The sequence below is a fragment of the Bos indicus genome, chromosome X, assembly GCF_029378745.1.
Source record: "Bos indicus isolate NIAB-ARS_2022 breed Sahiwal x Tharparkar chromosome X, NIAB-ARS_B.indTharparkar_mat_pri_1.0, whole genome shotgun sequence".
Lineage (NCBI taxonomy): Eukaryota > Metazoa > Chordata > Mammalia > Artiodactyla > Bovidae > Bos > Bos indicus.
This window is the reverse complement of record NC_091789.1, coordinates 126958923-126986736: the sequence shown is the minus strand read 5'-3', so window position 1 is coordinate 126986736 and position 27814 is coordinate 126958923. Positions and strand designations below refer to the sequence as shown.

Below are 27814 nucleotides of genomic sequence, written 5' to 3'. Positions count from 1 at the left end.
ACTTATTTCCAACTTAACCTAGATAATGCAATTCTGTTTAAAATTCCAGCAAGATAGCTTGTAGATAGCAGCCACCAACTTAAATTTTACGTCAAAAATGAAATGATCCATAATACCCACTGAAGTCAATATGAAAGGTCAAAGTTAGAGAATTGATATTACGGGATTTCAAAACTTGCTTTAAAGCTACAATACTCAAGACTGTATGCTATTAACAGAACAATAGACAGATCAATGGCACAGAACAGAAAATCTAGAAACAGACACCCCAAACACTCAACCGACTTTTAACAAAGGCGCAAAGGCAATTCAATGGAAAACGACAGTCCTTTAAACTTACAGTCCTGGGATAACTAGACATCCATATCTAAGAAAAATGAATCCACATACAAACTCTAAACCTTTCAAAATAATTAACTCAAAGGGAATCACAGACCTAAATGAAATACTCACAATTTAAAAGAAACTGCAGGGACATCCCTGGCAGTCCAGTGTTTAAGACTCAACACTTGCACTGCTGGGGGAAGAGGTTTGATCGCTGGTCAGGTACTAGGATTCTACATGCCATATGCAATAGGCAAGAAAATCTAGAAGATAACACGGGGGCAAAACATAAGTTTGGTAATGAGATTTTAGGCTCAACACCAAAAGCACAGTCCATGAAAGAAAATAATAAGCTGAACCTTGTTAATATTAAAAACTTCTATCTGCAAAATATACTAATAAGAGAATGAGAAAGAAAGATCACAAAAGGGTAGTTATAAATCTATTTGCAGGGCAAGAATGGAGACACAGACGTAGAGAACGGGCATGTGGACACATCGGGGGAAGCAGACAGTGAGACGAATTGAGAGAGTGGTGTGGACAAATATGCACTACCATGTGGACGACAGGCATGAGGGGGAAGTTGCTGGGTGACACAAGGAATCAGCTCAGTGATGACCTAGAGGGGTGAGGTCGGGGGTGGGAGGGAGGTTCATGAGGGAGGAGATATATGTATACTTATAGCTGTTTCATACAAGAAGCCTGACACACCATTTAATTATCTTCTAATTAAAAATAATTGTTAAAAAATCTATGAATTTAAAAACTAGAAAAAAAATCTGGAGAAGTACATATAGCCACTAGAGTTATATACAACAATGCCAAATGAATAAAAGTCAGAAGTGATAAAAAGCAAAAGATCACAGTAACAATTTGATTCTCGAATTACAAATCTTAGAAAACAAGACAGAAAATATTCAAACATGTAAGAGACTTCAAAAATCTGGAATAAACAAAGATCACGGCAGCAAGATCATCCAGTTGGTCTGGAAGAATCAACAATTACTTACACCAAGTAACAGAAAATACACCATATACAGAAGCACCATAGAAAAAATTTACCTACAAAGAAACTTTAGAAAAATGTATACAGTCTTCATGTAGGCAACAAGAATTTCCTGAGAGTCTCAGGAAAAATAAGGCTCGAACAGAATAGTATGTTATGTATATTCATGAAGAACAGATCTTGTAAGACTGTCAATTTTCTGTAACTCTTTTACAGATTTACTACCACATTCAGGGTAGCTGAGACCACAGTGAAACACGGTGTGCTGCTTTTTGTACTCAGAAGTAACCACAGAAATCTTATGGAAAGAATGAAGAAAACTATTAAGAAAAGTGAAAATATAAAATTAAATAATCCGTGATGGACAGTAAGTCTCCACTGAACTTACCCTATGTGTGCCCAAGTTGGGGAGTACTTAAGAGACTGGCACAGATGTGCAGGCTGCAAGGGAAGCAGACAACAGGATCAGCTGCAAAAGGCTTTAAACTTGAGCCCTGGATTCTTCCACTCTGCCCTGGGATCATGAATCTCCACTGCTTCACTGAAGGAATCTGAGGCAGCATCTCCAAGGCCCCATGCCAGGACCATGGGGCACCAAAGTTTGGCTTGGATGTGGCAGCATGGCCCAGATCATAAAATAACCAACACAAAGTTTGTTGTGTGTGTGCTTAGTCACTCAGTTGTGTCCGACTCTTTGCGACCCCATGGACTGTAGCCCACCAGGCTCCTCTGTCCAAGGGGAAACTCCAGGCAAGACCACCAGCTTCGGTTGCCATGCCCTCCTTCAGGGGGTCTTCCCAACCCACGGATTGAACCCAGGTCTCCCAGGCCGCAGGCAGATTCTTTACTGTCTGAGCCACCAGGGAATGCTAGTGGATGAGAACTGGCCCTTTAAATGATCACCTTAATAGACTATCACCCAGGGACTAAAAGAGAAAAGTTAGTATCACAGTAATTGTACAAAACGACAAACATCATCTCAGAACTTTTGATCAATGACCCTGCAGTCGACTGACAGCCCACAGTGAGAACTGTCAGGCTAAGGAGGCCCTTCACTTGCTTTTCTGGAATTGTATGAGCATGGTTGTGGACAGGGGTGGACTTATACCAGAAAGGGAAGGATTTCCAGGCCCTGTCAGCAGTCAATATGAATGAAGTTTCTGAGTGAGATGTGAGGGGTTCCACACCACAGAAGACAGTCTCTCATCCTTCCTTCTCAGCTCATCTTACCTGTAGCAGCCATTTCCAGGAAGCCTCCAGTATAAATGGCGAGATGAGATGTATGTACACTTCATACCAGGAGACTCGGGGGTTCACATCTTCGATATGAAGCCTTGGCCTCAGGTCAGCAGATGGGACGTAGCCCAGCATCTACAGGGGTTAAGGCAAGGCATGGAGAACGACAGAGCATCGCTTACTATAATAGCAAAGAGAGCCCAAGAGAGCCTTCGGTGTTGGTCTCATGGGCTCCAGGAAGGCTGTTAGGCTTGGGCTCCCCAATTCTTCCTGTTGGGAGTGCTGACACAAGTGAGAGGCATGGAGTGAGCCAGCTGACAGTTCAGGACAGGGACGTCCCAGGACCCCTTAAGAGTCAAGGTAAAGTCCACGTGCCAATCCTGTGAGAAGCTCGCCCAGAACCCGGCCTGTCCAGGTCCCGCCCTTGCTGTCCTCCAGGAGCCCAGATGCGCATGACAGGAAGTGACGTCCTCCTAAGCACGCTGGGGGAGCGACGCCATCCTTGATAGTGCCGCTATCTCTGAGAACTGCCGTTGACGGTTGCCAGAGGGAGCAGTCCGAAGTGTCATCGGGTGTGAAGATCGGAGGTGACGTGAGTTACGAGTGCAGGGACACGTCTCTGTACCCCCATTTTCTTTTCCTTCTGAAAAGAGGGGGCCGCACAGCCTCCGGCCACCCTACCCCTGCACTCAGACCAGAGGATCCAGGCTAGCTCTTAGGCCCCAAGACCATCCACTAACCCCTGGGGGGTCTCGGGAAAGAATGCCTCGGTCAGGCTCTGCTGGACCCCAGCTCTGCTCGGTAGAGGAAGAGCCACGAGCCCTGTCGAGTGAAGGAGGGACCCTCGAGGGGACTGAGGGCCTCCATACACCAGAACGGCAGCCATGTGTAACCCCCACTCACCGCAATTTGGCTGCGGATTATCCGGCTGAGGGGCTCCCTCACTGCCACCTCGGACACGGGACACTCGGAGAAGAGGGGACTTTGGTCTGAGGGGCTGGCAGCTGGTCAGTAGAGTGAGGATGTGAGGGTTCAGGAAGAGTCAGGATGAGGGCCATCCTCCCCGACAAATGGGTCACTCAGGAACCTCCCCTCTGCTCAGCGCTTCCCCCCGGCCAAACATCGGGAAGGGGGATGGCGGTCTGAGAGGGGAGCTTGGAGCCTTGTTGTGAAGAGGCAGACAAGAGACAGCAGAAGGGATAGTCCTGGGACCCTTCAGTGAGGGGCTGAGTATGCCCTCCTCTCCTCGTCTGGGGTGACAGGGAAGGTGGCAGCGTCAATTTCAGACCGGAGAGGGAACAGGCTGGGTCCGGGAGAGGGGGCGTCGGATATGGGGGTGTCTCGCACCAGTTTTCATCCTGACTCTGAATGTCAGCTGAGAGGACCTGCCTCTCCTGCCAGCCCCCACTGGTCCCCCTTTTAACACCCAGGCAGGACTGTCTGCAGTGCCCCAGGGCTCACTCTCCGTTGCTACTCAGTGGTCTCAGGGGACAGGCGGACCAGGAGAACAGGAGCCTTGTGGGTCCTAGAGAACTGGCCTCGAGGACCCCTCAGAGGTGGCTACCACTCTCCTCGCTGAAGGTTCTCACAGCATGTCCTTGTCCCTCCTCCAGGTGCCTTCCTGCCTGCTTTCCTGCCCGCACTCCCACCTGCGGTCCCTGACCTGCTGTCACCATGCCTCGGAGGCACAAGAGCAAGTCCCATGCCCGTGGGAAACGCCACCAGGTCCGGGGGGACACTCAGGAGGCCCAGGCCAGTGCTGCTGAAGCCCCAAAGGAGGAGTGCCCCTCCTCCCACTCTACTGCCCCTCAGGGTTCTCTCCCGAGCTCCCCTGCTGCTGGCAATCACCAGCAGCTTCAGGGAGCCATGGTCCCTAGCTCTCCTGATGCAGGGCCTTCATGTGCAGGATCTGATGCAGGTGCCCAGGGCCCCGAGGAGGGAAGTGCAGGTGCCTCCCAGGCAGCCCCTCGCAAAGATCTTCTGGCCAGGAAGGCCAGGATACTCGTGGAGTTCCTGCTGGAGAAGTACACCAAGAAGGAGCCCATCACGCAGAACGCCCTGATGAAAATCGTCAGCAGGAAGTACAGGCAGCACTTCTCTGAGATCCTCAGTACAGTCCGTGAGCGCATGGAGCTGGTCTTTGGCCTGGAGATGAAGGAAGTCGACGGTAGAGGGAACATCTACACCCTGATCAGGAAGCTCAGCCTCGGGGGAAACGATTGTCCGCGTGATGAGGGAGCGCTGCCCAAGTCCCGTCTCCTCATGGTGCTGCTGGGGGTCATCTTCATGAATGGTAACCGCGCCACTGAGGAGAAGATCTGGGAATTCCTCAGTATGTTGGGGGTCTATGCTGGGAGGAGGCACTGCATCTTTGGGGAGCCCAGAAGGCTCATCACCAAAGATCTGGTGCAGAAGGAGTACCTGAACTACCACCGGGTACCCAATAGTGATCCTCCGCGCTACGAGTTCCTGTGGGGCCCGAGAGCTTGTGTTGAGACCAGTAAGATGAAGGTGCTGGAGGCTCTAGCCAAGTTCCACGGTAGGGTCCCTAGTTCCTTCCCAGACCTCTATGACGAGGCTCTGAGAGATCAGGCGGAGAGAGCAGGGCTGAGAGGTGCGGCCGGGGCTCGAAGCAAGGCTGAGGCCAGTGCCCCTTCCAGGGCCTCCTCCCACATCTAGGGAGGGGGGCAGGGCACTTTGTTCCCTTTGTGTTGGAAGAGAGCAGTGAAGCTCCTAAATAGTGCAGAGTAGTAGGGGTGGAGGGAACAAAACCCATATCTTCTTACAGTTTAAGTGGTAAGCGAGTTTAGGTCTAGTTTGTTTTAACAAAATATATATCTGTTTTCTTGTATTCACATGAGAAATACCTAATGAACGATGATTTAAATTAGAAATGTAAAGAGGTGAAGGAGGTGTTTAGTATTTTCAAATGTTCTTACTTCTGATAAGGTGTATTGTGCTTCAGAGTTCAAATGTATGAATCATATAAATCATAGTTTTCAGCTGTTTTAATGTTTTAAAAGTTTGTGTATTTGTAAAACACACTGAAAGTACTGAATATATTGTTCACAATGAAAACAAGATAACATGACATTAGAAGAGAATTTTTCTTGAAGACTAGTCAAGCTTCTAAAGAGTGCATGGTGGTGGGGGTTACATCACATTTCTTTCCATCACATTTCTCTTTCTGTTTCACACGAGTAACTTGTAAATATTATTTGTTTCATTTTTTTTTCAAATATTTTTACTTCTAAGAGGTTGTTTTTCCTCAGAGTATTAATTTGGTAATGATACTGCTGTTATGTTCATTGCTGTTTGAAAAGTTTTAAAGGTACAGTTTTGGTAGATATAAAAGAAATTCAGGAGCCATCTATATTGTCTTTATGATCTGAAAGTAGGTAACATAGCACTGCAAGAGTGATTTTCATGCTAATTTGAAAGAAGACTACAGAAACTTTTGAGAATCATAAAGAAAATGGAGAAAAGAATAGAGTAAAAAGTCTTTAAGTTGTGGTTTACCTTCTTGCTTTTAAACTTTCTTTTAGTAAAAATAAAAAAATACTTTGACTTATTTAGCTCATTTAAGAATATTTGTTTCTTTTGTCCCAATTCACTGCATATTCTCTGTTCTCTCCTGGATTAAAAGTTAACTCAGATGGGAAGGTGGTATTTGAGGGGTTCATAGTAATCGTAACTTCCACTTATTACAAACCAATACTTAATCAGTATGCCACTGCTTTATATGTAGAACATGCATTCCAGCATTCATGCAGCATCAGATTTAGCACTCCATTTATGGATGGATAACTTGCAAATTTCTCAAGTTCACGAACTGATGAAGTGACCTTCCTAGGACTAGTCCCCCGATCTGGATTAGTGCAGAGCCCACAATGTGCCACTTCTCCCAGCCTAAGCCAGACATCATGTCTTTTCATTCATTTTTCCTCTAAACACTCCAAAAAATGTGTCTGGTTGGATACATGGGGCCCTGTCCCAAAGAACTGTTTTGGAATAAAGTTTAAAAAATGCTGATAAATGAATGGTATGAAAGAAGACAAAACTACTCAGGGACAATGTGGTCATGAACACATGCAATGTTAGATATCCTGAAAAGATCAATATGCCCTCATTTATCCTTCTTGATTCTCAGGGACATAAAAGCCTTAGCTTAAGCACTGTGTCCTCAGGTCAATGGATGGAAGAGTCCCAGTCTCTGATACTTATCAAGGGGAAGATTTTAGAACACTAGGGGTCCCACAAACTATACCCTGCTTCTTGCCTTGTGTGGCCATGGGGAGAGCAGTCTGTCTGAGGTGTGCCTTCCTTTCCTGCAGGGCAAGGGCAGAGGGGTTCGCAGGGAGTTGAGTGCCTTGGTCTTGTGACAGCAGCTCCAATTCTGCCCAAGTAGGAGATCCTAAGAGGCCTTCATAGGATTTACAGTGAGGACACTGGGGGCTGATGAGTGGACCCACCGGCCCATAGCAGGGGGGATGGCACGGAGGAACAGGCAAGGGTAGTGAGGGAGTAGCTCTCTCACCTCCCCTTCTGTTGTCTCAAGAAGGCAAAAGCCTTGGCCACAGGCCAGCTGATTCAGCCAATAGAGAGGGTGGATTCCCATATGCTACTGGAAGTCAAGGTAAGAAACCTGATCTAAGACTGGGGGACCACTGACTCCAGAAGAGAGTGGAGCCCTAGAATGTTCTCCTCCTCAGAAGGCCCCAGTAGCTTTGCACACATCTGGTTCATCCTGTCTTCCAATCCAGAACTTCCAAGAAAGTAATGCCTTTGTTCTGAGGAGCACAGCCTCAGGTGAGCGGAGGCTGCAGTCTGGGTCTGGTCAGGAGTGAGGATGAGGTCCCTGAACGGGGTGCAAGAGGACCACTCAGCCCAGAACAGGGGAGACTGTGGAGGCCCAGCCCTGATGCCAGCCCTATGAGACCCAGGAGAAAGCTTTCTGGCTGAAGAGCTTCTCTTTCCACTAGAGTGGTCTCAGGGAGGTGAGAGCCTTGGTCTACTGGGAGAAGCCTCACTTCAGTACAGAGTGGAAGCTAGTGACTCCAAATGAGAATAAAGGGACTGCACCTAGAACACAGCCCTGCCCCTCTACACCTCGCACTGGCAAATTTGGGAACACAGGCATGATGCACCCCACACATTTCTTTTTAAGAGAATCTCAGGAGGTGAGGTGCTGGGGCTCAGGGGTCAACCTCAGGAGGAATTCCAGTTCATGCCAAGAGTCACGTAGAGGACCATGAGGACTAAAGGAACCACTCACACTATACCACTTTTATAGAATCCCTCCCCTAGGGTCAGCCATGAGTGACCACAGGTTGGCAGCCCTCACATCCTCCGAGGAGGTCTCAGGGAATTTAAGGCTGTCGCATGAGAGGACAGGTCTCGTTAGGAGATGGGAAGTCAGTGTGAGGACCTGGAGAGAGGACATTAATAATGAAGAGAGGGAAGAAATACAGGTCTTCCTAGGAGCCTGACTGAGGACAGGTGCAGCCAGCCATCAGAAGGCCTCAATTTCCAGTCACAGCTTTCTGTCCTGAGAGACAACGGGTAGATGTGGTAAGTTAAGCAACCTCTGCTTTCTTCTATTGGGTCTCAGAGAGTTGTGGGCCTTACTCTGAGGACATGTCCTCAGGTAAATAGATAGGAGCTGCAAGACCTCCCAACAGTTCCCAGAGGACCCCTGGTCATTTTGCCAGAGGAGCTTCAGGTAACCCTTGATGTGGCAGGGAGGATAGTTCTTTCATACCTGGGTCAGCTACTCTGTGCAGACTGATTTCCCTGGGCCTTTGTCCTTCCAATCCTCCATGATAAAGGGAATTGAAGTTAGGCTTCAAACCAAGTGGCGTGCTCCTCCCCTAAAGTCCTTGCTAGGCAACTTTACCTTTGATGTTTCTGCACATGTATGACTACCCCTTTCACTTTTTGGGAAGAAAATTGCTCACTAAAAGCCAGACAATAGTCCAAGCTGGAGACCTTCATTAGAAGGCTCCCACCAAGAGAAACGACAGCTCTTGGCTCGGGGAGCCTGCCTCCATATGACAGGGATAGAATAGCATAGGATACAGGTAGCTGTCCCAGGTGATTCTGTGGAAAAGAATCCACGTGCAATGCAGGAGATGAAGGTTTGATCGCTGTTCTGAAATATCTCCTGGAGGAGGAAGTGGCTACCCATTCCAGTATTCCTGCCTGGAGAATCCCATGGACAGAGAGCCTGGAGTGCTGCAGTTCATGGGGTTGCAAAGAGTCAGACATGAATGAGGGCTTGAGCACAGACAGACAGACTGGTAGATCTAGAAGTCTAGGAGGGGAATAGAGGTAGAGAAACATAGGAACAATTGGTAGACCATTATAAGTTAACATTGTTCAAGAAAGGCATCAGAATATAGTGGAAGAAGGCAGGTTTGTTTAAATATAAAGCCATAAATAATACATGAGATGTTCCCCAGGCCTTTAGGTAAAAGAGGAATGTCACGACCCTTCTATCCATTTGAAGAAGTTCTACAATAATCCAAGTTTGACCTCATAAGGTCAGACACTCTCCTGCTCCAAATGAATTGGGAGGCAGTGATGTAAGCCTGACCTGTACTCAAAGAAGGCAGTCTTTCCTAGTCCTCCACTTTCCATTGACTATAGAATGTATTCCACTTAATCCTCCAGGCAGAGCTCCAACACCTGACTGCTTGCATCTCTTACAAGCATCCTATATACATTAATCTATTTCTTGCCTAACACTTTGCCTCTTGCTGAATTCCTTCTGTGCTGAGACACAAACAACCTGAGCTGCCTTAAGTCCAGCTACCAGGTGAGTGATTCTAATTAAAAAACCACGGTTCAAGTTCCAATCTGGATTTTTGGGGGGTTGGAGTCCTGGCCATGTGGATTTGAGTCAAAACCTGGTGTGATAGGTTTCATCTAGAGGAAGTCTCCATGCCACCCCTTCGAAAATTTAAACTACGGCCTGTTAAACTAGCTCATAGGGCTAGTATGAAAGTCACTTTCTTCTGCATGTCTCTGCACGTAGACTCCCAATATCTTTGCCTTTGGGTGTCCAAATCCAGACACTGTATGCCATGAATGCCTCCACTTTGTGTTTATAAAATTCAAGCTGAGAGTGTCTAAAGGATAAGGTGAGAATGGACAAAAAAAGAAAAGAAAAGAAATTGAGCTAAACATTTTCTGGCTACCTTCTGAAATATGGCTGTCCTGGTGCCTCAGATGGTAAAGAATCTACTTGAAATGGCAGGAGATCGGGGTTCGATCCCTGGATTGGGAAGCTCCCCTGAAGTTGGGAATGGCAACCCACTCCAGTATTCCTGCCCAGAGAATCCCATGGACAGGGATCCGGAGGGCTACAATCCATGGGGCCACAATGAGTCAGACATGACTTAGAGACTGAACAACAACAGCAATCTTCTAAACCTTCTTCTACTTTACCACTTCTTGCTGCAACTAGTGAAGCCCATGCGTCCTAGAGCCTGTGCTCCACAGTAAGAGAAGCCACCACAATGAGAAGCCAGTGCACCCCAATGAAGGGTAGCCCCTGCTCCTCGAAACTAGAGAACACACACGCAGCAGAAAGAGCCAGCCCAACCAAAATGAAATACATAAATAATTTCTTAAAAAAAAATACTCAGGGAAGCCACAACGTTCCCTGGGGTGAGAACTGAACCACATTCTGCCCAGCAAGATTACAGGTGAGGGATGCCACAGCCATGAAAAATCCATAAGGGAATTCAGTGACACCAAAAGCCCCTTATGAGCATTCGTCATTTCCTTTTCAGATGGGTAACTGACTGTCCATTGCTGAAGACTTGCCCTTAGGATTCCAGCGAGGTCCCTTATGTCCAAGTCTTCCTTGCCTTTAGGAAAAACTCTGAACTTTGAAAGACTTGCCAGGTAGACTCTGCTGGCTTGGCAATGCTTAATTTGCCTACAAAAGCCCTTCCCCTTCTCCAGATGGTACTAACCATCAGCCAGCCACTGAGCCCTGTTCACAGGAACTCTTTTTGGACAAAAGAAGGAGCCTCTTGGACCACAGACCTCTTCTTCATTTGTACTCAGCATTGAACACCACTATTCCCGGCCCTCATCTAACCTGGGGCTCCAGAACTCCTTAAACTCTATCCACCTCAGGAAGTCATAGGGCCCACCAGACTTCCATAAGAATCCAAGTTCCCCTCTCCATGCAGGATCTCAGTTGGATAAAACAAGATTAGGGAAAATTCTCAGATGACCCCAAAAAATATCTAGACAAGTTTAGACATCTATGACTTTTGAATTAATCCAGAAGGACATTTATATCATCCTTGCTCAGACACTCTCTCAGGCAGAAAGGACAACTATATACAGATTCTGCACTCAGCTGGGAGACAGCTATCACATGGCAAAGGCCCAACCATTTCCCATGGGAACGATGGCTGTTCCCTGCTCAGAATCTAATTGGGAGTATAATACTTGAGCCAGGTTAGCAGCCAGGGATGCTTTGTCTTCCTCTTCCCCACCTGAACACTGGTGGTCAGAGCACACCCAGAGAGGCTCCCTGTTCTGGCCAATGACCACCACCAGGTTTCCAGCCATGTCAGGACCAAGCAAGACAAAGTGCCAGCAAGGGGTGTCACAGGTGCACCAAGACCTAAACGGTGACTACTGTAACCCAGGGTTCATGATGCCATATTTATAAAAAATAGCACTGTGGTTTCTGTCGTTCTTCCCACTCCATGGATTTTGCGTGGGTACTTATGGGTAACTGCCTGCACACTAGGAGAAAAGTTATATAACCTAAAGCTGTCCATCAACTTGTCAGTCAAATGACACAGGACACACATGACCCTACCACATGGCAGGACCGCTTCTGGTTTCCAGACAGCCTGCTCTCCTCCTTCTCAGGAGTGTAATTTTGCTCTGCTTCATAAAACTGCTACTTAAAACTGCTCTGTTTCTCCAATAAATTCTTTCTCTTTGGGAGGACAAAAACAGGAAATCAGTGTTCTGCTGGTGAAAATATGGATCACATATTTATTACTGTTCATCAGGTTCCAGTTAAAGTTTTTATATTTTATAACACAAATTTAGAAACTTTTGATTGCTGTGTGATCTAGAACAAGAAAACACAGCAATGGAAGAGGGATTTTCATGCAAATTTGAAGAGACTCTGAGGTAAAATAACTTAGGTCAAGTAAAAAAGAAAAGAAAAAGTCAATTTTGGTAAGTTTTTGGTGAAATTCTTTTAATACTCCTTTTTAGTAAAAGTATTTCCTGAGTTTATTCAAGATTGTGGGAGAAATTACATAGTAATAAAGTAGACAACTTTATCATTGTCACTCTTATTTCCAACCAGTAATTGAGTACTCCTTGGAATGCTCCATGGCAGAACTGGGGATGGTAATAAAAAGAAGCCTGAGTCACTGTCCATAGAAGTTAAGTGTCTATAAGTTGCGGCCATATCAAGCAGATGGGGAGATACCCTTTGAGACCTAAACATGTGGCAAGTTGAAACCAGGGATGAGAACGAGAGGAGGTTGCAGATTAGAGCAAGTCAAAAGTAAATGCTTTGAGGCGAGGCATGTGGGTGCTTTGGAACACTGCAGTTCCCTTGAGGATGTAATTTGAAGTTACGTGGGTTGGTGGGCTAAATGAGGCTGAGTGAATTGAGGGCAGTGGGTGACCCTGAAATGGGGGGTTTAAGTTGAGAAGTTGAAGAACGGAATGGAAGATTACCCTTGATTCTTACTTTGAGACTGTGGGTAAAACAGAGAGACTCTCCACCTCGGACAGGAATTAAATGGGTTCTGTGCTCCTGCCCTAGCATGGAGAAACACAGTGCACAAACTGGGGATTTACCCCACTGCCTCCAGGGTGTTTGCCGGAAAGAAGGATGGTATTTCCTTGAACTGAGATATCTAATACTCACTGTAACAGCAGTCTCCACACTGGGGTCAGAGGCCACTATGTTACAGAAATGTTCTACTACCTATTTTAAGCATAATTTGGGGAACTTCAAATGAAGGCTACACTTTTGGTGCTGGTAAAATTAATGAAAATGGGGGTTGTTGGTATGGATGAAAAGGCAACTGGAAGGGAAGATCTTTGTCCTTGACACAAATTCTAGAAGTTCTGAGTAGCATCCAGGCAGGGGAGATTCCTCTACATTCAAATGGCATATTTACAAATGGGGAAATTTTATTTAGTTTTACTAAGCAGAACTGTGTTCATTCTGAAAGTGCCACATATTTCTGATATCTCATGCAACTAAAAAAACAAAATTCACAAACTATGGTCTGTAGTCATTATCAGAGGAATAAATGTCATTCTTTGAAATCCATTTTTGCAAGAGCTTTAGATCCTCTACATAGAAAACCCTAAAGACTCCACCAGAAAATTACTATAACTAATCAAGGAATACAGTAAAGTTGCAGGATATAAAATCAACACACAGAAATCCCTTGAATTCCTATACACTAATAATGAGAAAATAGAAAGAGAAATTCAGGAAACAATTCCATTCACCATTGCAACGAAAAGAATAAAATACTTAGGAATATATCTACATAAAGAAACTAAAGACCTATATATAGAAAACTATTAAACACTGGTAAAAGAAATAAAAGAGGACACTAATAGATGGAGAAATATACCATGTTCATGGATTGGAAGAATCAATATAGTGAAAATGAGTATACTACCCAAAGCAATTTATAGATTCAATGCAATCCCTATCAAGCTACCAACAGTATTCTTCATAGAGCTAGAACAAATAATTTCACAATTTGTATGGAAATACAAAAAACCTCGAAGAGCCAAAGCTATCTTGAGAAAGAAGAATGGAACTGGAGGAATCAACCTGCCTGACTTCAGGCTCTACTACAAAGCCACAGTCATCAAGACAGTATGGTACTGGCACAAAGACATAAATATAGATCAATGGAACAAAATAGAAAGCCCAGAGATAAATCCACGCACATATGGACACCTTATCTTTGACGAAGGAGGCAAGAATATACAATGGATTAAAGACAATCTCTTTAACAAGTGGTGCTGGGAAAACTGGTCAACCACTTGTAAAAGAATGAAACTAGAGCACTTTCTAACACCATACACAAAAATAAACTCAAAATGGACCAAAGATCTAAACTTAAGACCAGAAACTATAAAACTCCTCGAGGAGAACATAGACAAAACACTCTCCGACATACATCACAGCAGGATCCTCTATGACCCACCTCCAAGAATTTTGGAAATAAAAGCAAAAATAAACAAATGGGACCTAATTAAACTTAAAAGCTTCTGCACCAGGAAACTATAGGCAAGGTGAAAAGACAGCCTTCAGAATGGGAGAAAATAATAGCAAATGAAGCAACAGAGAAACAACTAATCTCAAAAATATACAAGCAACTCCTACAGCTCAACTCCAGAAAAATAAATGACCCAATCAAAAAATGGGCCAAAGAACTAAATAGACATTTCTCCAAAGAAGACATACAGATGGCTAACAAACACATGAAAAGATGCTCAACATCACTCATTATCAGAGAAATGCAAATCAAAACCACTATGAGGTACCATTTCACGCCAGTCAGAATGGCTGCGATCCAAAAGTCTACAAGCAATAAATGCTGGAGAGGGTGTGGAGAAAAGGGAACCCTCTTACACTGCTGGTGGGAATGCAAACTAGTACGGCCACTATGGAGAACAGTGTGGAGATTCCTTAAAAAACTGGAAATAGAACTGCCTTATGATCCAGCAATCCCACTGCTGGGCATACACACCGAGGAAACCATAATTGAAAGAGACACATGTACCCCAATGTTCATCAGAGTAGTGTTTATAATAGCCAGGACATGGAAGCAACCTAGATGTCCATCAGCAGATGAATGGATAAGAAAGCGGTGGTGCATGTACACAATGGAGTATTACTCAGCCATTAAAAAGAATACATTTGAATCAGTTCTAATGAGGTGGATGAAACTGGAGCCTATTATACAGAGTGAAGTAAGCCAGAAAGAAAAACACCAATACAGTATACTAATGCATATACGTGGAATTTAGAAAGATGGTAACAATAACCCTGTATATGAGACAGCAAAAGAGACACTGATGTATAGAACAGTCTTTTGGACTCTGTGGGAGAGGGAGAGGGAGACGGTGGGATGATTCGGGAGAATGGCATTGAAATATGCATATCATATATGAAACGAGTCGCCAGTCCAGGTTCGATGCACGATACTAGATGCTTGGGGCTGGTGCACTGGGATGACCCAGAGGGATGGTATGGGGAGGCAGGAGGGAGGAGGGTTCAGGATGGGGAACACATGTATACCTGTGGCAGATTCATTTTGATATATGGCAAAACCAATACAATATTGTAAAGTTAAATAAAATAAAATTTTTAAAAAATTTAAAAAATCACATATATTACAATAGTTCTACAAAATAGGGTTTAGAAGACTCACTTTGCAGATTACGAATTTGGTAGTATTCTCAAGTTCACAAGACTTGTGACAGAGCTGGAAATAGACATTTGGTCTGCATCTGTCGAGAGGCCACACTGTTCCACTCCTCCCAGCCTGAGGCAGACCTAGTGTCCTTCAGTTCTCCTGTCATCTTCCTACTCCAAACTGTATTTCAGAGGCTTCTGTTTCAAGACAGCGGTGTAGGAGGATGTCTGTTCATCTCCTCCTGCACCATAACTGCAACTAGCTGTTGAACAACTATCAACAGGAGGACGCTGGAACACACCAAAAATGATACCCCACGTTCAAAGAAAAAGTGGAAGTCGCAACAAGATAATAGGAGGGGTACAATCACAATGAATTCAAATCCCATACCCTCTGAGTAGGTAACTGGAGAACAAAAATACCAAAGAAGTTCTCCCACGATTGTGAAAGCTCTGCACCACACATCAAGGAATGCAGCCTGCGGTTCTGACAAAGGGACTTGGAATTCCCTGGTTATCTGACCTTCAAGGGCAGTGGGATTTGATTATAGGACTCCCACAGAAGTAGGGGAAACAGACACACCACTCTTGGAGGGCACAAACAAATCTCGCATGCAGCAAGATCCAGAGAAAAGGAGCATTTACTCCACAGGAGACTGAATCAAACCTACCTCCAAGTGTTCGAAAGTCTCCTGTGGATTCATGGGTCAGCTGGGGCTCAACACAGGGATGGGGGCACTGGCAGAAGCAGTCCTAGAGGTCCTCCTTGGCATAAGCCTTCCTACAGGTCAGCATTAACTCTGCCATAGAGACCACAGACCCATAATTCAAAGAGAGACAAGCACTCTAATGTTCACTGCAGGACTGTTTACAGCTGTTTACAACAACCAGCACGTGGAAGAAACGTAGATCTACATCAACAGATGCAAGTATAAAGAAGCTGTGGAAGGCACATGCAATGGAATATTGTTTTTGTTATTTTGTCACTAAGTTGTATGTGATTCTTCTGAGACCCCAAGGACTGTAGCTCACCAGAATGCTCTGTCCTTGGGATTTCCCAGGTAAAAATACTGGGGTGTGTTGCCATTTCCTTCTTCAGGGAGTCTTCCTGACCCAGAGAGAGAAATCACGGTTCCTACATTGGCAGGCAGATTATTTACCATTGACCCACGAGGGTAACCCAGTGGAATATTACTCAGTCATAAAAATGAACAAAATTGTGTCATTGTTAGAGAGATGGATGGACCTAGAGAGTGTTATACTGAGAAGGAAGTCAGAAAGAGAAAAACAAAGATTGAAAATTAATGTATATATATGGGATCGAGAAGAATGGCATAGGTGACCCTATTTGCAAAGCAGAAATAAAGACAGTGATATAGAGAACTAATGTATGGTACCAAGGGAGAAAGGGTTAGGGTGGGAGGAATTAGAATATTGGGATTGACTCATACACACTATTGATACTATGTATAAACTAGACAACTGTTGGGAATATACTGTATAGCACAGGGAACTCTCCTTAATTCACTGGGATGCCCTCAATGCGAGGGAAATCCAAAGTGAGAGGATATATGTATATGTATGTCCGATTATTTTTAGCATGGAATAGAAGCTAACACAACATTGTAAAGCAACATACTGCAAGAAATATTTGCTGCCATTGACTCGAAACAGTGACTGTAAATGTACTTTTATTTAAACATTCCATGGTTTTCCAAAGAACAATGCAAAGTAAATCAGATTTTTCCTTCATAGGCTGTTATTTCACACAGTGTTTTTATATGTTAACATGTATCTTTCAAAATGTAAATGTCATACAAAGGAAACTAGGATTAATAACTTTTTAAATTTCTCTTCTTTACTGTAATTGTTTTTACTTTCCTAGTTAGTATGGGAGAGCAAAACATGCCATCTCAAACTGTCTCTTTTGATACACAGATTATTCTAACTGAAAACAATCAAGGCCAAAATACTCAGAAAGGAACCTGACCTTTGGCCTAACTGCTGAAAGAACTTAGGCAAAGGTCCTGTTCCCTGAAGAGAACTATGACCAGAGATAGCTGCAAAGATTATAGGCAAGGTGTGGTGGCGAAATCTTGGCAGGGCCTAGAGATGAGAGTCCACTCTGTGGCCCGGGGTCTCTGCCTGGCACAGAAAACATTCATTTACCAACATTGCCTTTCCCATCTCCATGTGAACTTCCTTCTTATTCTTTCAGGTCCTAAAGAACTACCATTAAAATTTTCTTTTCTCTTTGGCTCTGGGCTTTGGCCATGTTGATGAGCTATTCAGTTTTCCTGGGTCTCTCTCATGTCTATGTGTTATTATACATTTATTTTATCCTATTAATCTGTCTCACATCAGTTTAATTCTTCGACCACCTGCAAAAACCTGCAGAAGGGCAGAGGGAAGTATCATGCTCCTCCATATTAGCTACATCTCACATATTTCTCTCTGTGATCAAAATCCCTAATGAGGTATTCAGTAACAAACTAATGGCTATGAATATCATTAAGGATTTTACTTATATTGATATAATTACATATTTATTTATGATATTCTAATTTTTATTTATTTATTTACTGAGCATTACCCCGCCCAATAGAGCAAGAGCCAGGTTTCCTCATAGGCAGTACCTCCCATCAGCAAGCTTCCACAAGCCTCTTCATCTCAATCTTCAGAGGGCAGACAGAAGAACTACAATGCCCTATTCTCTAGAATGAAAACCACAGTCACACAAAGCTAACCTAAATGATCACATGGATCACACCTTTGTGTAACTCAAAAGCTACGGGCCAGGCTTTGCATGGCCACCCAAGGTGGATGGCTCATGGTGGAGAATTCTAACAAAATGAGGTCCACTGGAGAGGAGAATAGCAAACCACTTCACTATCCTTGCCTTGAGAACCCCATGAACATCATGAAAAGGCAAAAAGATATGATACCAGGAGATCATACCAGGGGGAGATACCTGCGCACCCCAGGTCAGTAGGTGTCTAATATGCTATTGGGGAAGAGGCCAGAAATAGCTCCAGAAAGAATGAAGAGACTGGGCCAAATCAAAACGACGCTTAGTTGTGGATGTGTCTGGTGTTAAAAGTAAAGTCTGATGCTGTAAAGAATAGTACTGCATAGGAACCTTGAATGTTAGGTCCATGAATCAATGGAAATTGGTCAAGCAGGACATGGCAAGAGTGACCATCAACATTTTAGAAATCACACAACTAACATGGACAGGAATGGGTGAATTTAATTGAGATTACCATTGTATCTGTGGGCAACAATCCATTAGAAGAAATGGAGTATATCATAGTCAAAAAAAGAGTGCAAACTGCAGGTACTGGGTGCAGTGTCTATAAGGACAGAATGATCTTGGTTCATTTCTAAGGCAAAGCATTCAGCATCACAGTAATCCAAGCCTATGCTCCAACCACTGATGCCAAAGAAGCTAGAGTCCAGTGGTGCTATGAAGATGTACATCACAGCCTAGAACTAACAATCCCTAAAAAATGTCCTTTTCATAATAGGGGAATGGAATGGAAAAGTAGGAACTAAAGGAATAACTTGCAGCTGAAGATGGAGAAGCTCTATATAGTCTACATAAACATGACCCGGAGCTCACTCTGGCTCAGATCATAAGTTCCTTACTGCAAAATACAGACTTACATTGAAGAAAGTAGAGAAAAGCACTAGGCCATTGAAATATGACCTAAATCAAGTTCCTTATGATTATACAGTGGAGGTGAGGAATAGTTTCAAGGGATATGATCTGGTAGGAAGACTGCCTGAAAAACTAAATATGAAGGTTCAGAACAAGGTATAGGTGGTAACCAAAATCATCCACAAGAAAAAGAAATGAAAAACGCTAAATGGTTGTCTGAGGAGGCCTTATGAATACCTGACAACAAAGGGAAGCAAAAGGCAAAGGAAAGGTGTACCAATCTGAATGCAGATTTCCAAAGAGCAGCAAGGAGTAATAAGAAAGCATTTTCAAGTGAACAATGCAGAGAAATAGAGGGGAAAAATAGAATGGGAAAGACTAGAGTTCTCTTCAAGAAAATTAGAGATACCAAGAGAACATTTCATGCAAAGATGGGCACAATAAAGGACAGAAACTATAGGGACACAACAGAAGCAAAAAATTTTAAGAAGTGGTGGCAAGGATATACAGAAGGACTGTTCAACAAAGGTCTTTATGACCCAGATAACAGTGATGTTGTGATCACTCACTTAGAGCCAGATATCCAGGAGTGTGAAGTCAAGTGGGCCTTAGCAAACATTCCTAAGAACAAAGCTAGTAGAGGTGACGGAATTTCAGCTGAGCTATTTCAAACCCTAGATGATGATGTTGTTAAAGTACTGCACTCAATATGCCAGCAAATTTTGACCACTCAGCAGAGGACACAGGACTGGAAAAGGTAAGCTTTCATTTCAATCCCAAAGAAATGCAATGCCAACGAATGTTCAAACTATCATATAATGGCGCTCATTTCACATGCTAGCAAGGGAATGCTCAAAATCCTTCGAGCTACGCTTCAACAGTATCTGAAAAGAGAACTTCAATATGTACAAGCTGGATTCAGAAAAGGCAGAAGAATGAGATATCAAATTGGTAATCTCCATTGGGTCATAGGCAAAGCAAGTGAATTCCAGAAAAACTTCTACTTGTTTGATTATGCAAAAGCCTTTGCCTGTGTGTATCACAGGAAACTGCAAAATTATTAAAGAGTTGGGAATACCCGACCACCTTTCCTGCCTTCTGAGAAACTGGTGTACAGGTCAAGAAGCAACAGTTAGAAGTGGACAAGGAACAACAGACAGGTTCAAAATTGGGATATGGGTACATTAGGTTGCATATTGTCACCCTGATTATTTAAGTTATATGCACAGTACATCATGAAAATTCCCGGATGGATGAACACAAGCTGGAATCAAATTGCCGGGAGAAATATCAATACCTTCAGACATGCATATGATACCACCCTTATGGCATAAAGTGAAGTGGAACTAAAGAGACTCTTGATGAGAGTGAAAGAAGAGAATGAAAAAGCTAGCTTAAAACTCAACATTCAAGAAACTAAGATCATGGCATCTGGTCCCAACACTTCATGGCAAACAGATGAGGAAAAACTAGAAACAATGGAAGATTTAATTTTCTTCTCCAAAATCACTGTGGATGGTGGATGCAGCCATGTCGGTGGTGGTCGTGGTTTAGTGACTAAGTCGTGTCCGATTCTTGTGACCCCATGGGCTGTAGCCTCCCAACCTCTTCTGTTCATGAGATTCTGTAGGCATGAATACTGAAGTGGGTTGCCATTTCCTTCTCCAGGGGATCTATCTGACCCAGGAATTGACCCCAGATCTCCTGCACTGCAGGCACATTCTTTACCAACTGAGCTATGAGGGAAGCCCCAAATTAAAAGATGCCATGAAATTAAAAGACGCTGTTTCCTTGAAAGAGAAGCTATGACAAACGTAGATCACATAATACACAGCAGAGACATCACATTAGTAAAAGAGGTGTGACTAGTCAAAGCTATGATTTTCCCAGGGATCATGTGTGGATGTGAGCGCTGGACCGTAAAGAAGGCTCAGCGCTGACAAATTGATGCTGTTGAATTGTGGTGCTGGAGAAGACTCTTGAGAGTCCCCTGGACAGAAAGGGGACCAAACCAGTCATTTCTGAAGGGAATCAATGCTGAATATTCATGGGAATATCTGATGCTGAAGTTGAAGCTCCAAACTTTTGGCCACCTGATGGGAAGAGCTGATTCATTGGTAAAGACCCTGATGTTGGGAAAGATTGAAGGGAAAAAGAAAAGGAGGCAGCAGAGGATGAGATGGTTGGATGGCATTACTAATTGGATGGATAAGAGTCTGAGCCAATTCCAAGAGTTTGTGAAGAATAGGGAGCCTGGCGTGCTAAGGAGCATGGGGTCACAGTCAGAGATGACTGAGCAACTGAACAAAAGCAACAACACAGAACTGCAAAACAACAAAAGTAAAATATATTCTAAGCAATGGACAATAGGTAATAACACCATATTGATATTAGTTGCTCAGTTTTAATAAACCAACTTGTATCAGTTGAACCATTCCAAGATGTTAATAACAGAAGATGCTAAGTGGAGGAAGAGACTGGCTCTATAGGAACTCTGTACACTATCTGCTAAATTTTCTATAATCCTAAATCTGTTCTTTAGAAAAATAGAGAGGCTCACAAGACAAGATGTTGACCACTCATTATGAAAGAAATGCAAATCAAAGCTACAATGATGCATCACCTCATACTTGCCAGAAAGGCTATCATAAAAAAATCTAGAAACAATCAGTGCTGAAGTGGCATGGAGAAAAGAGAACCCTCTTGCACTTTGAGGGGGAATGTAAATTGATATAGCCACTATGGAGAACAGTATGGACAGTCCTTTAAAAACTAGAAATAAAACTACCCGATGACTCAGCAATCCCACTACTGGGCATACACACTGAGAAAGCCATGCGTGAAAAGATTCACGGACCGCACTGTTTATTGCAGTACTATTTACAATAGCTAGGACACGGAAGCAACCACCTCAACTTCCACTGAGAGATGAATAGATACAGAAGTTGTGGTAGATATATACAGTGGAATATTCTTCAACCATAAAAGTAACAAATTTAAGTCAGTGGCAGTGAGGTGGATGCACCTAGAGTCTGTTTCACGGAGTGAAGTAAGTCAGAAAGAGAATAAAGAGTATTGTGTATTAACACATTTATATGGAATCTAGAAAATAGCACTGATGAATCTATTTGCAGGGTAGGAATAGAGACACATGTAGAGAAAAGACATGTACACAGCAAGGGATGGAGAGAGAGGGACAAACTGAGAGTGGCTATGACATATATGCACTACCATGTGTACAAGAGAGAGCTAGTGGGGAGGTGCTCTACAACAGAGGGAGCTCAGACTGCTGTTCTGTGACAACCTGGAGGACTGAGATGGGGGTGGCGTGAGGGATGCTCATGGAGGGGATATATGCATACTTAGAGCTGCTTCATACTGTTGTACAACAGAAACTAACACACTATAAAGCAATTCTCCTCCAAATAAAATTTTTCATAAACTCTACTGATTTAAAATGTAGAAAAAATCTGGACAAGAACACATAGCCAGTACAGAGTTATATACAACAATGCCAAATGAATAAGAGACAGGAACAATGAAGAACAAAAGATAATGTAGGAATTTATCCTCGAATTAAAAATCTGAGGAAACAGGCACAGAAAGTACTCAAACGTATAAATAACTTCAGCTATCTCGTATAAAATAGATCACCATAGCAAAACCAAGAGTCTGGCCTGGAAGAATCAACAATTACTTAGACCACGTAATAGAAAATCCAGCATAAATAAAAGCAACCATACCAAAAAAAAACGTACCTACAAAAAATCCTCAGAACAATGTATAGGTTCCACATAGAGGCAACAAGAAGAATTTCTTGACAGCCTTAGGACAAAGAAGTCTCAAACAGAATAGTATGTTATGTGTATTCATGAGGAGCAGATATTGTAAGACTGTTGATATTGCTTAACTCCTTTGCAGATCTACTCCAGTCAGACCAGCTGAGACCACAATCAAACATGGGCTGCTGTTTCCTGTACCCAGAATAAACCATGGAAAACTTACACAAGGAATAAAGACAAGTATTAACAAAAGCAAAAGCACAAAACTAAATAATCCCCGAGGCAAAATAAGTCTCTCATGTACTTGACCCTATGAGTGTCAACGTGAGGGAGTACTCAGAGACTGACAAGGGCTGTGCAGGCTACAAGGGAAGAAGGCAACAGGATCAGCTGGAAAAGGCTTTAAAGTGCAGCCCTTGATTCTTCCACTGTGCCCTGGGGCCATGTATCCCTACAGCCTCACTGAAGGAATCTGAGGTAGCATCTCAGAGCTCCCATGCCAAGACCATGGGGAACCAGTCTGAGTTGGATGTGGCAGCATGGCCCAGACGTCATGAAATAACCAGCACAAACTTTGTTAGTGCATGACAACTGGCCCTTTTAAGTGATCACCTTAATAGACTATCATGCAGGGACTAAAAGAGAAAATTGAGTACCCCAAAAATTATACCAAAGGACAGAAATTCACCTCAGAACTTTCGAGCAATGCGCCTGCAGTCGACTAAGAGCCCAAAGTGAGAACGGTCAGGCTAAGGAGCCCCTTCACTTACTCTGCTGGGATGGTGTGGGGCATGGTGGGGGACAGGGGTGGATTCATACCAGAAAGGGAAGGATTTCCAGGCCCTGCCAGCAGTCAATATGTAGATCCTGAGTGAGATGTGAGGGGTTCCACACCACAGAAGGTAGTCTCCCATCCTTCCCTCTCAGCTCATCTTACCTGCAGCAGCCATTTCCTGGAAGCCTCAGGCAGAAAGGTCCAGAGGAGATGTATGTGCACTTCTCAGCAGAAGTCTCGGGACTTGATGTCTTCGATGGGAGGCCTTGGCCTCAGGTCAGCAGATGGGACGTAGCACACCACCTACAGGGGTCAAGGGAAGACACGGAGAGTGGACAGAGCATCACTCAGCCCAGAAGACGGGGCCCGAAAGTGCCCTCACTGACATTCTCAGAAGCTCCAGGAAGCCCGTTCGGCCAGGCCAGAAACAATTCCTGCTGGGGTGCTGATGGAACCTAGAGCCTGGGAGGGAGGCCCGTAGACTCTGCTCAGTACAAGGAAGGTCTCAGGATCCGCGACAATTCAAGGAAAAGTGCACATGCCAATCCTCTGGGAAGGTCCCCCGGAACCCCGCCCGCCCTGGCCCCGCCTCTGCTGTTCGCCTGGAACACAGATCCACATGACCGGAAGTGACGACAACGCACCACGCTGAGGCTGCGAAGCCATCTTTGAGAGCTGCTGCCGTCTTAGAGAACTGCCGTCTTAGAGAACTGCCGTGTAGGGTGCCCAAACGGAGGACTCCCAGGTCTCAACAGGGGTCTGAGTGTGAGGTGACGTGAGTTACAAGTGTGGGACACACGTCCAGCACGCCCAAGCCTTTCCCTCTGAAAAGAGGGGGCCGGACAACCCCCGGCCACTCTGCCCCTGCTCTCCCCTGGAGAATTCGGGCCTGCATCTTAAGCCCCAAGTCCATCCACTTCACCCAGGTGGTCTCCGAGAGGAAGGCTTCAGTCCGGGGCTGGTGGACTCCAGTTCTGCTCATTACAGGGAAAGCCCCGAGCCCTGTAGCTAAAGGAGGGACCGTCGGGGAGTACTGAGGGTCTCCACACCCTAGAACAGCAGCCACGTGAAACCCCCACCCCCCGAACTTGGCCTCAGAGCATCCGGGTAGGATCTGGGCAGCTCTAACGGCTGCAGGTCACCCTCATTGCAATCTCGGATGCGGGACACTGAGGGAGGAGGGCACCTCGGTCCGAGGGATTGGTAGCTGGTCAGTACAGGGAGGATGTCAGGGCTCAAGAGGAGCCAGGGTGAGGACCATCCTCGCGGACACACGGGCGAATCAGGACCCTCCTCTGTAGTCAGTGCTTACTCCAGGCCAAGCACAGGGAAGGGAGGCTGCGGTCTGAGTGGGGAGGTTAGAGCTTGCATACAGAAGGGCGGGTCCCGGGACCCTTAGGTGGGAGGCTGAGCACTCCCTCCTCTCCTTCTCCAGAGTCACAGGGAAGGTGGCAGCATCAGCCTTCAGAGCAGAAGAGGGATCGGGGCGGGTGCTAGGGAGTCATTCCCCATTTTTCATCCTAACTATGAATGTGAACTGAAAGGACATGCCTCCCCTGCCAGCCCTCACAGGCCCCCCTCTAACGCCCAGGCAGGGATGTCTGGCTGTGCCCCAGGACTCACTCTCACTTGTTCCTCAGGGGTCTCAGGGAACAGCCTGACTAGGAGAACAGGAGACTTGTGGGTCCTAGAGCAGTGGACTGAAGGCCACCTACGAAGCAGACTTGGTTTAAACCGGGGACGACCCTCTCTGGTGTAGGTGCTAACATTTCTTTTTCTTTCCTCAAGGCCACTCAAAGCCTGCCTTCGTAACTGCACGCCCGCCTGCAGTCCCTGACCTGTGTCATCATGCCTCGGAAGCACAAAAACAAGCAACATGCCCATGGGAAACGCCACCAGGTCCAGGGGGACACTCAGGAGGCCCATGCCAGTGCTGCTGCAGCCCCAGGAGAGGAGTGCCCATCCTCCCCCTCTTCTGCCCCTCAGGGTTCTCCCCCGAGCTCCCCTGCTGCTGGCGATGGCCAGGAGCTTCAGGGAGCCATGGCCCCTAGCTCTCCTGTTGCAGAGGCTTCCTGGGCAGGATCTGAGGAAGGTGCCCAGGGCCCCGAGGAGGAAAGTGCAGATGCCGCCCGGGCAGCCCTGCTCGCTCGGAGCATTCGCAAAGATCCTCTGATGAGGAAGGCCAGCTTGGTGATGGATTTCCTGCTGGAGAGGTACACCAAGAAGGAGCCCATCACACAGAACGGCATGCTGAATGTCATCGGCAGGAAGTACAAGCAGCACTTGCCTGAGATCCTGAGCAGAGCCTCTGAGCGAGTGGAGCTGGTGTTTGGCCTGGAGCTGAAGGAAGTCGACTGCAGCAGGAACATCTACACCCTCGTCAACAAGTTCAGTCTCGGGGTTGAGGAAGGTTCAAGTGATGAGGAGGAGCTGCCTAAGTCTGGTCTCCTCATGGCGCTCCTGGGCATCATCTTTACGAAGGGTAACCGCGCCAGTGAGGAGGAGATCTGGGATTTCCTCAATGTGTTGGGGATCCATGCTGGGAAGAAGCACTCCATCTTTGGGGAGCCCAGAAAGCTCATCACCAAAGATCTGGTGCAGAAGGGGTACCTCATCTACCGCCGGGTGCCCAATAGTGATCCTCCGGGCTATGAGTTCCTGTGGGGCCCGCGAGCTTATGCTGAGACCACTAAGATGAAGGTGTTGGAAGTTCTGGCCAAGATCCAGGATAAGGTCCCGAGTTCCTTCCCAGACCTCTATGATGAGGCTCTGAGAGATCAGGTGGAGAGAGCAGCACTGAGAGGCGCGGCCAGGGCTCCAACAATGGCTGAAGCCAGTGCCCCTACCCGGGCCAAGTCCTACAGCTCCTCCCATATCTAGAGAGGGATCAGGGCACTTTGTTCCCTTCGTGTTGGAAGAGAACAGTCCACCTCTTAAATAGTTGAGGGTAGTAGGGGTGGGGGGAACAAAACCCATATGTTCTTCACAGTTTTAAGTAGTAAGGGAGTTTAGGTGCAGGTTTAACAAAATATACATGTTTTCTTTTTATCCATATGAATAATATCTAGTCAAAAATAGATGATTTAGGTAGGGAGGTAGAGGCTTTTTGTATTTTTAAATGTCACTACTCTTCATAAGGCTTATTATGCTTCAGAATATCGGTTAATTAATGTCATGGATGTCATGTTTACTGCTGTTAGGTTTAAGACTAGGAGTTCATTGTAAACAAGTTGAAAAGACTTCAGTGTTTTCCTTATGGTCCAGAACAAGGTAACATAACATTGGAGTAGAATTTTACTTGGAAATGTGTAAGAATCTTAGAGATAAGTATTTGGGAATCACAAAGCTTTCAGAGTAAACGCTGGTTTATTCTTTGTCTTCTTATCTGTCCTCTTTTTTCCTTGTAAAAGTTAATAACATGGACTTAGATTTGTTTAGCTTATTCAAACTGTATGACATTTAAATCATAATAAAAGAGAGTCTTTGCTCATTATTCCTTTTTTCTCCCAAATTAATTGACCATCTTGTGTTTAGAAGGCTTTTTTATAGTACTGGGTTGATAAGAAAATGAAGCCCAAGCCACTGCCCATGGAATTTTGAGTCTAGCAGCAGGGACCATATAAGGAAGGTGGTGAGCTAACTCTAAGGAATAAACAAATCATAAATTTAAATGGGGGAGGTGTGGAAGAGGAGGTTCCAGATGAGAGCAAGGAAGGCGAAGTTACCTGATTAAGGTGGCATTGGGTCTTGGGAAAAGTCTAGTTCCTCGGTGGGAGGTCCTGTTCAGTCCAGATGCATGATGGGCTAGATGAAGCTGTGGGAGTGATGCCAGACACTCATATGATGGTTCTCAGAGGTGAGGCTGTAAACCTGGAATATATCTAAACCATATATTCACCATTATTTGGGGATATCCGAAAACCATAGGGAATGGAAGGGGCCCTGTGCACTTGAGCCAGGGCAAGTGAACACTCACACTATGTGTTTTCATCAAAAGCTGTCCAGAGAGTTTCTGAGAAATAAAGGTGATACCCATTGAAGTGAGATGCCAAGACGTCACTGGACTGTCTCTCTTTTTCTGGGATGGGAGCACCAGAACTTGCTCTGTTAAACAGTTTAATTAGGTTATGTTTAGTGTAATTTGGCAAACTTTAAGGGAGGGCTCAATTTTTACTGTCAGTGGGATTGAATTAGGGGTGGTTTGGACAAAAAAAAAAAGCATCTGAGAGGGAAGTTGCTGGTCCTTGAGACAAACGAACTTGTCCTTGCATCCATGTGGAGAAGATAACCCCAAACACCTATTAAAACACGTGCTCAAATAGGGAAATACTGCTTAGTTTTACTTGCTTGGGAGCATTAGTGCTGATGTCGATTTGATTATTGTTTGGACTTGCATATTCTCTAGTATAGCCTGGAAATAAAATTATGTGATGGAAGTTTGTTATCATTCGGGGTCAAAATCACCTTCGTAAAAACGGCTATTCATTCAAAGTACCAAAGCTTGCCTCATACTGTGCCAGGTGATTTACATACATCACACATGTCTGTGGTCCTACACTATAGACTCTTTCAAACACAATTT

At 44.9% G+C, this 27814-nt stretch overlaps 1 protein-coding gene and 1 long non-coding RNA gene across 3 annotated transcripts; one reads left to right on the top strand and one right to left on the bottom strand.

The window, feature by feature from the left end:
- Window positions 1–1615: 1615 nt before the first annotated feature.
- LOC139180957 (uncharacterized) lies at window positions 1616–27110 on the bottom strand. Its single transcript, XR_011565128.1, has 4 exons — window positions 26958–27110; window positions 23395–23535; window positions 2561–2701; window positions 1616–1771 (listed from the first exon to the last, which is right to left on the bottom strand). It is a non-coding gene; the product is annotated as an uncharacterized lncRNA (long non-coding RNA).
- LOC109554922 (melanoma-associated antigen B17-like) lies at window positions 23864–26676 on the top strand. 2 transcript variants are annotated; one of them, XM_019955498.2, is made up of 2 exons: window positions 23864–24002; window positions 25021–26676. In XM_019955498.2, exon 2 carries the CDS (start codon window positions 25081–25083, stop codon window positions 26110–26112), a length of 1032 nt encoding a protein of 343 aa, XP_019811057.2. In that variant the 5' UTR covers window positions 23864–24002; window positions 25021–25080; the 3' UTR covers window positions 26113–26676. The 2 variants fall into 2 exon arrangements, with proteins under 2 accessions (XP_019811057.2, XP_070639688.1); XM_070783587.1 differs by having other exon boundaries at window positions 23865–23977.
- Window positions 27111–27814: the final 704 nt, after the last annotated feature.

Coding starts and splice junctions, on each gene's coding strand:
- LOC109554922 (XM_019955498.2), top strand. CDS start 25,081: ATGCCTCGGAAGCACAAAAACAAGCAACATGCCCATGGGAAACGCCAC.